The sequence below is a fragment of the Orbicella franksi genome, chromosome 10 (genome assembly GCF_964199315.1).
Source record: "Orbicella franksi chromosome 10, jaOrbFran1.1, whole genome shotgun sequence".
In the NCBI taxonomy this organism is placed as follows: Eukaryota; Metazoa; Cnidaria; class Anthozoa; order Scleractinia; family Merulinidae; genus Orbicella; species Orbicella franksi.
Genome location: NC_138154.1, coordinates 1165694 through 1178482, shown reverse-complemented (window position 1 = coordinate 1178482; position 12789 = coordinate 1165694). Strand labels below are relative to the sequence as shown.

General features: G+C 38.4%; 1 protein-coding gene across 2 annotated transcripts in view; it reads left to right on the top strand.

Moving 5' to 3' along the window:
• LOC145501306 (ATP-binding cassette sub-family C member 5-like) overlaps positions 1 to 12789 on the top strand; it is a 28619-nt gene that overhangs the window by 10521 nt on the left and 5309 nt on the right. Inside the window, exons 9-26 of one of the 2 annotated variants that reach the window (XM_081480789.1) lie at positions 1035 to 1183; positions 1560 to 1667; positions 3541 to 3639; positions 3820 to 3886; positions 4274 to 4419; positions 4493 to 4564; positions 5050 to 5109; positions 5521 to 5585; positions 6220 to 6292; positions 6389 to 6466; positions 6581 to 6706; positions 7140 to 7229; positions 7670 to 8033; positions 8617 to 8700; positions 8973 to 9079; positions 10379 to 11110; positions 11663 to 11845; positions 11981 to 12167. In XM_081480789.1, coding sequence (XP_081336915.1) covers positions 1035 to 1183; positions 1560 to 1667; positions 3541 to 3639; positions 3820 to 3886; positions 4274 to 4419; positions 4493 to 4564; positions 5050 to 5109; positions 5521 to 5585; positions 6220 to 6292; positions 6389 to 6466; positions 6581 to 6706; positions 7140 to 7229; positions 7670 to 8033; positions 8617 to 8700; positions 8973 to 9079; positions 10379 to 11110; positions 11663 to 11845; positions 11981 to 12167 — 2790 coding nt within the window. The remainder of the gene's footprint in view (positions 1 to 1034; positions 1184 to 1559; positions 1668 to 3540; positions 3640 to 3819; positions 3887 to 4273; positions 4420 to 4492; positions 4565 to 5049; positions 5110 to 5520; positions 5586 to 6219; positions 6293 to 6388; positions 6467 to 6580; positions 6707 to 7139; positions 7230 to 7669; positions 8034 to 8616; positions 8701 to 8972; positions 9080 to 10378; positions 11111 to 11662; positions 11846 to 11980; positions 12168 to 12789) is intronic. The other variant, XM_081480790.1, reaches the window with a different exon arrangement.

The window sequence follows — 12789 nt, the reverse complement described above, 5'->3', positions numbered from 1 at the left end:
TAATAATATATATATATTTAATAATAATAATAATAATAGTAATTTATTGTGACAAAAACTAATAATAATAATAATAATAATGATAATAATAATAATAATAATTTTAATAAAATTTAGTTTGCTAGTGACCCTGGAAAGGGAACAGCATAATTATTCCATATGGAGCACAAAACGGCAGATTTTGCAAGTGCTAAAAACAATGTCCATCTCCTGGTTTGAGGAACCCATTTCTTGGAGTTTCCTGTTCATTTTGAAATTGCCAGATTTTCCTTCTTACTGTACTATAAAACTTGGAAATAAGATAAAGAATTTTGGTGAGAAAAAAAGTATTTTCAGCAACATATTTTGTATGTAGCTGCTATTAGAGGGGGGCATTGGGATTTTCGGTTTTGTGGTTTTGGCTATTTTTTAGATCGCTTTTTCAGTTTTTCTGCCAAAAGACTTCAGTTTTTCGGTTTTGGTGTTCATTGCGTTTTCCGGATTTTTTGTGTTTTAGAGGAGGGGAAAAGCAGTGAGAACTTTTGAAAGCAAAACACCTTTAGATGTAAAGTGAAAAGGGAAGAGAGAAGCCTGCAGAAGCTAAAAGATACTAAAAGATATGAAGGCTTCAGACAAGTCCATGACATTCACAAATACTTTGATAAAATTATTTTTAGTGTAGTTATCTCTGTATGCCCCTCTTGTCACCTTTGTATCGGTTTTTGACGGTTTTGAATGCGGTTTTTGGTTTTGGATGATTTTTTTCTTCAGTTTTGCTGTTTCTAATATACCCCAATGCCCCCTCCTATTATGTAGATGTACGTGGAACTTAAGAATGTGTGAAAGAAGGCAAACACTAGTTTGTTTGTTACACATTTAGCAGCAGTTGGTGTGTATTGGCCACAAATATAGTGCAGTGTTATAAGAAAGTCATTTGATTCTTCAGACTAAAATTAGTTTTGTTTGGAATTAAATTTAATTATTGATTAGTCTCATATTATTAACTACTTGATTGCCATTTGATGATGATGTCCATTTTGTTGTTTATTTTGTAGCTATTCGACAACTTGAACGAAAGGCTCTTGTCAAAGGTGCTTTCCTGCAGGGTTTAAACATTTCACTAGCATTGATTTGTCCTACACTTGCCACTGTGGGAACATTTTGTGTACATGTAGCTGCAGGAAAAGACCTCACTACTTCACAAGTATGTCACAAATTTAGTTTTATGCCTTGTTTAGCTCTAGTTGTGCTTTTCCATTTTCCCACTGCAAGAGTTTCTCTCCTGTGCTCTCCACAGCTTGCCTTGACGTGCTTTGCCTTACATGTTCGCTATCATTTGTCCTCTTCTTTGCTCTGCTCTCTTGCCCTTCCTTTCTCCTCCACTTTTATTCCAGTTAACAGAAATTCTGTGGCCACTTCATGCAATGGGCAGAAAGTGGACCTGGCATTGATATGTGGGACAGCTAGAAAAACAGTTATATATAGTTGAAAACTCTAAACTTATGAGTTGACCTCTTGGTCAAATATCTCATAATTACAGCTCAACATATATTTGAGTTATGCATCATCATTCTTTTCAGGCATTTACAGTGACAACAATATTCAATGTTCTGTTGTTTTCTTTGGCTATTCTTCCATTTGGCATTAGAAGCATCTCAGAGGGCAGGATTGCACTGAGGAGGCTTAGGGTAAATCTTAGGTATCTTAAAGGAGCTACATCATGGTTTGCGCATCTTGAAAAGTTTAGCCTAAATTTATACATTTGTAATCTTTTCCATCCTTAACCATCCTTGTTTTTATCGTTTAATACTATGACTGGTGCTTTTCTATAGCTGGTTTTCACATGATGTCAGTAAAATTCAAACTACAAAACTATTGATCTTCCTGAGATTTTACTTAAATGATGTATAAGAGCAGCTGAAAACTAATATTCATACAAATTTTCACTCCAAATGGGTTCTTGGTTTTGTGATATGCTGTGCTTGAATTTCCAAGCTTTTGCGTGACACAGCATTTACATGACAGCCTAGAGAGCTGTCATGATGGTTAAAAAAGTGACTTATTCTGGGGAACTTGGCTATCTCAACAGTTCATGTCTTAGAAAAAGTATTATTTTAATGTTTTAGAGTTCCTTGAGGGATAAATTCACGCTTTTGTAGCAAAACTCAGTGACAGATGTTTCTGTTTGTTTCTGGCCGCCATGTTGGTGCCCGTACGGATGGGCACCAGCATGGTGTCTCCATACAAATCTCTATATATTTGGGTAAAAAATTTCTCCGCATATCTCGCATAAGAAAAATTGCCGTGACCAGAATTTTGGTGAGAGTCTTTGCATATTTACCTTCTCTCATTTCCCAGATTCTGGACTTTATCTATTGACTGGTTTTGACTTTTATTTTGATATATTTTGAATTGCATGACACTGAAAACCAGCAATTAGTAAACTACTATTTTAGGTTTCCTTTAATTTAAAGGTAATTTTGTACATTGCCAAAGCAACTCAAAGTGCCGTCAGTGTGATTGAGCTCCTTTAAGTCAGTATAATGAAAATCATATCATGAGAATGCAAGTATTGAGGGTTTCTATGCTTAATGCTTGATTTTAGAAATTACCTCAGGTAAAATGATTGTGTTCACTTGCATATCTCCTGGCTATAGAAATCCACCATTTGTTGAAATGGCATATATGTGTACCGGTATCTGTTCCATTTTATTCACAGTTATGCTTGGTTCATGGTCAGAAAAAAAAAATGATCTAGCATTCTTAAATTCTGTACTCTTGTTGTGAAAATATTTCCTCCAGCCATGACTGCATGTTATGAAAAGCTCAGCATGAACAAGAAAATTCAATAGATAGAATCACGTGGATAACACGTATGTATAAGTTACTTGTTGAAGAACCATGATCATGTTTTAGTGGTGGTGAATGGTTCATCAAGAACCATTTTTAGCCACTATGTGCATCTCTTAGTCTCAATTTTCTCACAAAGCTGTCTTGCAGTCTCAATTTTTTGCAAGGCTAAGAGAGTCTCAATTAAGTACAAATTTTTGTAATATGTATAAATGATGTCAGAATGTCCTAGAACCTGAACCTCTTGAGTTCAGATTAATTTTGAAATGCTTTGAAGTCTCAGTCTCGCAATTGAAGAAGACAAAATGTCTTGGGCTCGTACCAATCTTGCCTTCTGGCACTAGCTGGTGATGAAGATTATTATGGGATTTGATGTTACACTAGTGATGCTAGAGATGTGATTTAAAACCTTCCCTCACTGTTTCTTTTTCTAATTTGCAATTTGGTTCAATGTTTTCTTTGAGAGCTCTGGGTATATATGGAGGCTAAATTTGAAAGCATCAAAGTTCAGAAAAGTCAACATCAGATTCTTGGCATTAAAACGACAACATTTCTGTAGCATCAAAATAATATTCCTCAGTAGAATGGTTATAAAATTTTAAACATGATACAAGCAAACACCAAATGGTCAAGAAATCATTGTTTAAACAAAGTTTAAAGTAGGTATAGGTGAACTTCAGTTTTAAGGACCTTGTGGTTTTTGTTTTGTAGAGTTTAATGACCATGGAAGAACTTCAGCCTTTTGTCGAAAGGCCAACAGACCCTCAAGTATCTCTGTCAATATCAGAAGCTAGCTTTGCGTGGGACAAGGTACACAAATGAGATCGAAATACAGAAAAGTATAGTATAGAGATACCTGCAACTGCTCAGTGAGGTCATCAGTGGACAACTTCTTAGTTAATTCTGCAATCCGAGTTTTAACTGAGCAGGGTTCTCTTGATCATCCAAACCTCTGCAGATTGCTAAAGAGCTTATATTTTTGCCTGGTAGGTGCAATCTAAACAGGAAGGTATGTCACCAAAGGAAAATGGAGTTGCCGTCAAGGAGGAACAAGATGGTTAGTGTAGAGTCTCTGTATCTTAGCAGAGTTTCCAGCCATGTTTCTCTTCAGAAGAGGAGATTTTGAAATGGGTGAACCTATTTTCTAATTCTCATTTACTCAGTGTCGTATGATAAAAAATTAGAACTAGTTTTGAGAGTAAGATGGGTAACAAAACAACTGTGTAGTCTACAGAATAGCACATTCAGAAATCATGAAAGTTTTATTGAAATAAAGAAAACAAAAGTTTCTCTTACAAATGAAATGCCACAGGAATATCACATGGTTCTGGACTTAGTAACATTCTCTCTCAATAGGTATAAATCAATCGATTGACCTTCACATGCCTTGTAAGTAATATGAAATTATTTTACAAAGTCTAACCTGCAGTAACATTGTTTGCAGATATGAAGCTTATTAATGGAGGGCATGGCACCAAGGAGACTAAAGTAGCTGCACAGGGTGGCCCCCTCAGGCGTGGTCCAGCTCCTGTTGAGGTCCAAACCACAATGGAACCAACACTGTTTGATATTGATCTGACAGTCAACAAGGTAAATTTCTGTACCCAGACAGGGCTACTTACTCTTTTTTATGTTCCTAATTCTTTTGGTGTGTTTTTGGCAGAAAACACTAGTTGGAATTTGTGGCAGTGTTGGAAGTGGTAAAAGCTCTCTATTGCAAGCTCTCTTGGGACAGGTTAGTTTTGAGTGCTTGTGTTATGATTAAATTTACATGTAAAAGAGACAAAAAAAGTTATGGAAACCAGGAGTGAAAGAATTACACAGAGGGAGATCACAATCTCTGACAAAGAAATCCAGAACAATCAGGCGGCCAGTAATCAAAGTCCCGATGAGGGCTGCTCTACTGTTTTTACCTCTATTAGATGGCCAACCCTTCTTAAGCAGCCACTATTCATTTCCCAGAGGGTGGCTGTTTAAAACGGGTTGAACTGTTCATAACATTTGACGTTGTACCTACCAACTTAATTAGCCCTTGCATTTTTCCAATATTGCATTGACGCTACAATTATTATCTTCTTGATAAACAACGGCTTTTTAAGACATTAAAGTTAATAGCCGACGTTTCAGTGATATCACGACACTATTCTCATTCTCTTAAGTCATAATGTAAAAAATTCAGTTCTCCTGGATGTAGCAGTGTGTAGTGCATTTTTTGGTTAGATGCGGATTCAAAAAGGCAATGTGACGGTTGGTGGATCAACAGCATACGTTGCACAACAGGTGAGCTTTTGACATATTTATTTCTTGATAAATCCACAAGAAACTCCATACAATATTTTTAGTCATGACTTCGACAAATTTCCTTGTCTCTGTACCTTTTGCCCTATTGAACTTAATTTATTTCTTGACATGAGACTCTTGGTGTTTTTTCGAAATCCACTTGGTCCTGCTATGTGATTACAATATTATTACAGTTGAACCCCGCTATGTCGAACTCTTAAGGGAAACCAAAAATCGATCATTATGTTGGGAGGTCTGAAATAGCTGACAGAAAGGGTTACCGATCGTTTAGCCCCAAGTCGATTCACCCCCCCCCCCCCCGGGATTAACCCCTAGCCAGTTAGCCCCCAACTAGAAGTTGATTAGCTGATTTGTAGCAATACCCTTGACTTGTACATTGTTATGCTGTAGGCTTGGATCATGAATGCCACAGTCAGGGATAACATTCTACTGGGAAAACCTTACAATGAGGCACGGTGAGTCAAATGATCCGCAATCACTAGTGGGCGTGGCAGATGAAGAAATCAGAAAGAAATGCGAGAGAAAATTACTCACCTGCTATGTGAACGACTAACAGATCAGAAGTTTTCTGTTATGTCTGACTTACGTGTACCACTGACTGAATGATTTTGGTCTTAACTTCTCAAACTCAGTAATTCATCAAGTTTAAACATAGGAAATCATGACCATGACGGTGTTTGGATATCTGATCTTAATTAACATAGATTTTTGCGATTTTAATTCTCCGTTTTCCCCTTAGTTCTAGTTTCGATTGAGAAGATATATCAAACACTCAAGACAGTGTTTGACCACATTTCCAAACACCTTGAAGTTCGTCAAAAATACTCCGCTACGCGTCTTCTTTTCAACTCTCTTCTCGGTGTTTGAAAATGTGGTCAAACACTGTCTTTGGTGTTTGATATATTACATAAAGAGAATGTGAACCTTGTGGGAATGTGGTCTGGACTTTGGTATCCGACTGACAGGTGAAGTGATTAGGAAAACATTGGTCCTTGTTTCTTGCCTTCTCAGCGTGCATATTGCACCAGGGGTTCAGTTTGACTACAGACAAGTAACTCGTTTTTCATTCTTTGTAATGTTCATTTTCAGATATAAAGCTGCGTGCTTTGCTTGTAGCTTGGAGCAAGACTTGAGTATATTACCTAATGGCGATCAAACAGAGGTAAAAACAATTACATCAGTCGTTTTGTTTGTCAGCATTGCTTGCATTCTGGCTTTTTTACAGGCTATGTTTTTTATGGTTGATGTCTTTCCTCAGATCGGTGAACGAGGCATAAACCTGAGTGGAGGACAGAAGCAGAGAATTAGTTTAGCAAGAGCACTCTATTACGACATGGTGGGGAAGTCATGTTCAGAACATTTTCAGTTCAATTTAATTTGGTGTTCACCGTACTGTACTATTTGTCACATGCTGTTTCAGTCTTCAATGTTTTGTTTGTCTTGTATCTAGGACATCTATTTGTTGGATGACCCATTAAGTGCAGTTGACGCTCATGTTGGGCAACACATTTTTAAACACTGCATTAAAGGAGGACTCTGGAACAAGACTATTCTTTTCGCTACACATCAGCTGCAGGTAACAGGAAAGCCATTTTTTTTGTAGGTTTTACCCTAGGCTACCAGCAGCTCCACTGTTTCCTTATCCAGTCGAGCGTGAAGTGAAAAAAAAACCACCACTAGATCGTTTTTCCCACCCGCTGTTGTTGTTGTTTTTGTCTTGTGCTCCACGCGTAAAGAAACAAGGATAGAGTGCTTGTAATACCAGACATTATTTTGCCAAAGCAATGTCTGTGAAATCGGTGGAAATATTGACGAATTCATCACTGATATTCCAGCACTTTGTTGATGAACGCAAGAAATGAATATACCTTTTAAGTTTACATTTTATTGCCGGTTATTCTTTACCTTATCAAAATGGCGTAGAAGAGAGTTTTTAATTATTTACCATACCTCTTTTGACTGGAAGTGATCAGATAGTTCTAATGCTATGTTGTGTTTTTTCTTTACAGTACTTGAGTCAATGTGACATTGTGTTGTACATGAAAAATGGCAAGATCGCTGAGAGAGGGACATACGATGAACTCATTTCCAACAATGGGGTAAACAATTTGTCACTCTAAACTTTTCAGGCCACAAAACCGGCGAGTAGTTTCTAGAACTAAAAAGAACGCTTCATATTGTTTATAATTCGCATTTTTTTTTCTGTTGCCAAGTTTCTTTCAATAGCTTTAACTCCTGCGGTCCCCTTTAACTCATAGGCCGTTCACAATCCCGCTTTTTAAGAGTACTGCAGGATAAAGGACCTTTTTATCAAACAGTTTAATTATGAAGTAGTTTTGATACAGCTTTTCAATTATGCAAATCTGTTTTAACCTGGAAAAGAAAATTAAGAAATAAACCCTTAAGCGAATTTTTATATTCTTTACTTACCTTTTCTAATTTTATTTTTTGTCGAATTTTATTTCAATTTTCATCATAACCCTGGTGCAATTTTAGTATTTCATTGTAATGAGCTATACATGTCGTTATTTCTTTGTAGGAATTCGCCACTTTGATTCGCCTGTTCATTAGAGACGTGGAAGAGGAGCTAATGGAGGAAGAGACTGATGCCTTTATTCCTGTATCTGAAGCTCAGCGGCGGCCGGACAGTCCGACCACGCCGCTAACACCCTTATCAACAGATGGTATCAGCAAACTGTTTGAACGGCAGCTGTCAGCGAGTCACAGGAAGGCTTCAGTTCGTGACAGTTTGAGTGAAGGCCACTTTGAGCCGTTCAAACTAAACGACCGGGTCAGCAGACGCTCTCATGGGAGTGCCCGGCGGCGGAGTCTGAGGAAGTCTGGGTTGGAGGTTGAGGCGGAAGCTAGGAAAGAGGAAGAAGAGAAAAAGAGAAGAGAGGAAAGTGGGTACTAATATCACATGGCATTGTTTTGTTGTAAATTCGCGGATTTCATTGGTTCTCTCATCATCATGTATTCGCTAGGGAGACGATGATCGCAGAAAGGTCTCCTTGAAAGGGGAAATAGTTCTTGATTTTTTTATTTAAAACTATCTCAATTTGTACTATCCTCTTTATCCTCCATGGTTTAGACGGCTCGCCCCAGTTTTCTCTGAGCGATAGCAAACCAGGTTCCAGTTTGTTGTCTGCTTCACTATCGACTTGTATGTAGGAAAGCACGCACTTACCAAATGTTTTTGTTTTTCGTCAGTGATTGGTAGAGGTAATCGTATGAACGCGAGTGCAGTGAAGGATTTACACAACGAGTAAATCCATAGTTACTCGAGCTTTCATACGATTACTCAGTTATTATGTCACTGAGAAAATTACGAACACGCCTGCATTTATTTGCACTGCAGTGCAAATTAAAAGTTAACGATAAATTGGCCTGCTCTCAGGCAATCACAATGAAGCTCGTGTTCTACCTGCCATCATATGTTTTGGTTGAACGAAAGGGAAATGTATAAAGGATATATTTTTTTCACAGCTGGCAAACTTGTACAACAAGAAGATCGAGCTGAAGGAGCTGTGACATTGGAGACGTACAAAACCTACATGAAGTCAGCCGGAGGTGAATGAACATTCCTGATGTGAACTAAAGTACAGCATGGAAATCATATTTAGAAGGCCGCTTAGGAAAACGTCTGCTAAATTCAATTATACTCCCATTATCTACCTGCCTTCATTTATTAGGATCTAAACTATCTTTTACTGGGAGTAAGTATGTGACGATCGAGTTCAGTTTCAAACAGAAACCGAGATATGCCAGAAGTCGGTTAACGCTCCCGGAAACGCTTAATCGTGATTTTCCTGATAATACACATTGTCTTGTGTATTCCGTAGGTTACTGTGTGTTTTTATTCCTGATGTTATTCGTGACAGTCTGTCTGTGTGGACAGTTGTTCGTGGACATTTGGCTCAGCGTCTGGTTAAATACAGCTGCTGAACAGGTCAGACACTAGCAAATATCTGATGATTTAACTAACGGTTTTCAGTTTTCCTTAAGAGGACAAAATTGTAGGTTTTCTCCGCCAAAATTTTGTGCTGATAACATTGCTCTGGAGACATGCATGTAGCGTGAATAGTTGCTTGTTACGGGATCATCGATTTAGAATTTCCTTTCCCGTGCGGCACTAGGCCTTATTCGTATTCTCGGTATTGGACTGGAACTAGCATGCAACTAAGGCTAATACGGGGAGTCTTTCCAAATGCAAGCGGCATTAATCTCTTTTTGATGTTATTCCCTCGTAGGAGCCTCAATTGCATGCTAGTTCCAGTCCAATACCGAGAATACGAAACTGGTCTATTAAGGTCACTCCTCACATTTGCATTGCGCATCCTTACTGCGCATAATTTATGGCGTCATTAGCGCGCGCTCGTGCACGCGCATATTGAAAACATGACGGATTTGCCTTGATATTGAGCTCTATCAGTTGAAAAATGGCTCTAGCTCACAAACGAGCACGGGCACCCCAATTTTTTTTCCTGTCATTGTAATCAACTAATCATAAGCTTTGCGTGAGAAAAGACTGATCTAATTTCTATTGCTGAAAATTGAATAAATGAGAAAAATAGCAGACACACAGTGGTCTTTTCTATTTTGCAGTCGGTAACCACGTCAAGAAATTTGGTTCAAATTTTTAATCAAGGATTTAGCTTTCTGCCTGAATCAAACCTAAAATGTTTATTTGTGTTCGACACAATGCATTGACTGTAGTTTAATGCGTATTCTTTTGAGTCTGGTTTCACAAAGATTTTACAATTACTGGGAATACGTTCTTATAATAAGTATCAAATAATGCTAAAATGGGGCATTGTCAATGCCTCACTACTCCTTAATGAGCATGGGCACCCCCTTTTTTATTTCAAAATTGAAGTTATAATATGACAAATATTCAGTGGACAAAGTTTGAACAAAACTCTATGGTCACTTTTATTTCAGAGGAATTACCTTAAGTTGAGTTGCATAAAGAAAGATGGAGGCATAGGCTAGTGTTGTTGTGGTTATTCTGAGTATTTAGAGTTCCTCGTGTCTTCAAATGTTGTTTTTAATTTACATTGGAAACCCGTTAGATCTCTTCATATATTTTTTATAAACTTTCAATTAACTTTTACACCTGCTCAGCTCAACATTGAGACCTAATTACATCTGATCGAAAATGAAATTCCAAAATATTATTTTATTATTGTATTTATCTTATTGGCGTCATTGAGTTTGAATTATTTTGTTTGCTTGAATTCATTTTCAGAACAAAACAACTCCTGAGAGATCTGGCATCATCGCAGGCAATCCGTCAAATAATTTCTACATCCTCGTGTACGTTCTGTCATCACTGGCCTTCTTCATAGGCATCTTGGTGAAAACGTACTTGGTTGTGCATTTTACTCTGAAAGCGTCTTCGCAACTTCACGACAAAGTGTTTCACAAAGTTTCACGGGCAACTATGGCGTTTTTCGATACCACGCCCACTGGGAGAATCTTGAACAGATTCTCGAAAGATCTTGACGAAATAGATGTTCATCTGCCATTTAATATTGACTCAGCTTCTCTGAATATTGTGCGTATTTTGATTTCAATTGGCATGGTCGCCGCGGTGTTTCCATGGTTTTTAATCGGTCTGGCCCCACTGATTGTTATATTTGCGCTAATTAATCGCGTTTTTAATCGCTCATCTCGCCAGCTCAAGCGTATGGACGGGGTCACACGCTCGCCCATTTACTCGCATTTGACAGCCACGGTTCAAGGTCTCTCTACACTACACGCCTACAACAAGATGGCTGAGTTCAACGCAGTTTTGAAGGAACTCCTAGATAAGAACACGCGGCCGTTTTTCATGTTCTTCTCTGCTCAGCGGTGGCTGGCAGTTCGTCTGGACTTGTTAACAATTTGTATAGTCACCATTGCAGGTCTGATGGTAGTGCTTATCAAGGGTACCCTCCCGCCGGCTTTCCTTGGTCTTGTGTTGACTTACTCCATAAGGGTAAGAAAACTCAAAGTCACGCAAGACAGTTAAAGGAGCTCAGTCGTGGTATTTTGAGTTATTTTGGCCGCGTGCAGAATGACCTTTAAATTGAAGGGAACCTGAAAATAGAAGTTTACTTAGATAGAAATGCACCAAAGAGATAATAATAAACCATAAAGAAACAAGGATGGTTAAGGATGGAGAAGATTAACATGGATACAGATTACAACTGACGAACTTGAAAAATTGAGGCTTAACTTTTCAAGATACGCAAACCGTGACTTAGCTCCTTTAAATAAATAATATAATTTCGATATATTAAAATTCTAACGTGGCGCCGAGGCTTGGAAGAATAAAAGAACAACAAAAAATGCTTGTTCATGCCTTAACCTCAATGTGAGTTTCCTTGTTGTAGTTCTGTAAGCCTCAGCCTCTAACCGTGAACTATTAGATTCTTCAGTAGCCTGCAAGTGAAGAGCCTGTTCACAGGCTAGCGTGGAAGTTAAAATCTAAGCCTGCATGCAGACGTTCAACCCTTTCCTTTGTTTTCCCTCTGTCTATCACACGCAGATGACAACCTTGCTCCAGTTCACCGTTCGGCAGGTGGCGGAAACGGAGGCGCGGTTCACAAGCGTTGAGCGAATCAGCTATTACATCCGGTCCGTGCCAAGTGAGGCCGAGCCAGAAATCCCGGATAAGAAACCTGCACCCAATTGGCCAGACGGTGGAGCGATAAGGTTGTCAGGTATTAAGGTAAATACGGCTAGAATTATTAAACCAGAGGTCTTTGAAAGTAGAAATATCTATGTACCTTGAAGAAAAATTCTCTTTTTTATGCTACCGTTAATGAATAACTACACAACTGACTGCTACTGTTATTTTAAACAGATGCGCTATCGCGATGGTCTGCCTCTGGTGTTGAACGATATCAATTGTGAAATCCGAAGCTGCGAGAAGATCGGTATTGTTGGAAGAACAGGCTCTGGCAAGTCATCTCTTGGTGTGTTGGTATGGCGACTAGTTGAACCCACAGAGGGAACCATACATATTGATGATGTTGACATAACTCAGATAGGTTTGTACACTGAACTGACAGTCTTAAACATGTCTGTTAAGAAATAATGTTTTACAGCGAAATGAACGGCACTGCGACTTTTATAGCAGTTCGGTACATTAAGCATTCGACGAAACGTCTTTTAAGGTGCTCTTGGCCATTGAAGGCGGGGGTTAACACGAAGGCCGTATTTTGGCTGGGTATTATGGTTTTAACGCAAATATCTCGTTCACGTTTCGAGCAGTCAAAAATCTCTCTGCTCATCTCACATATCTACGTTTTGAGCTGTTTTGTAAATTTTTTGGTGATTCTGGGGTATATTTGGGGATAAATATTTTTTCTCACAGGATTAGTAGAAACTGAATTTATGGAAATAGGAAATTTTGAAGATTTGATGTTGTTTTAAAATTAGAATTTGAAGTTAAAATTTGGTAGATGTACACCAAACAGTAGTCCACCAACCCGGGTGCCCTTTCGGGGGGGGGGGGGGGGGGTTCAACTGTCTGGTGGTGTTCTAAAACTTTTTTTCCTTTTAATCCCTCTTTAGAATTCATAAAACTTCACTTAAATTCAGGTAGACCCCGCCTTAAGGTGATATGTGCATTTTTCTTTGATCTTTATTACAAGGCACTTTATTCCACTT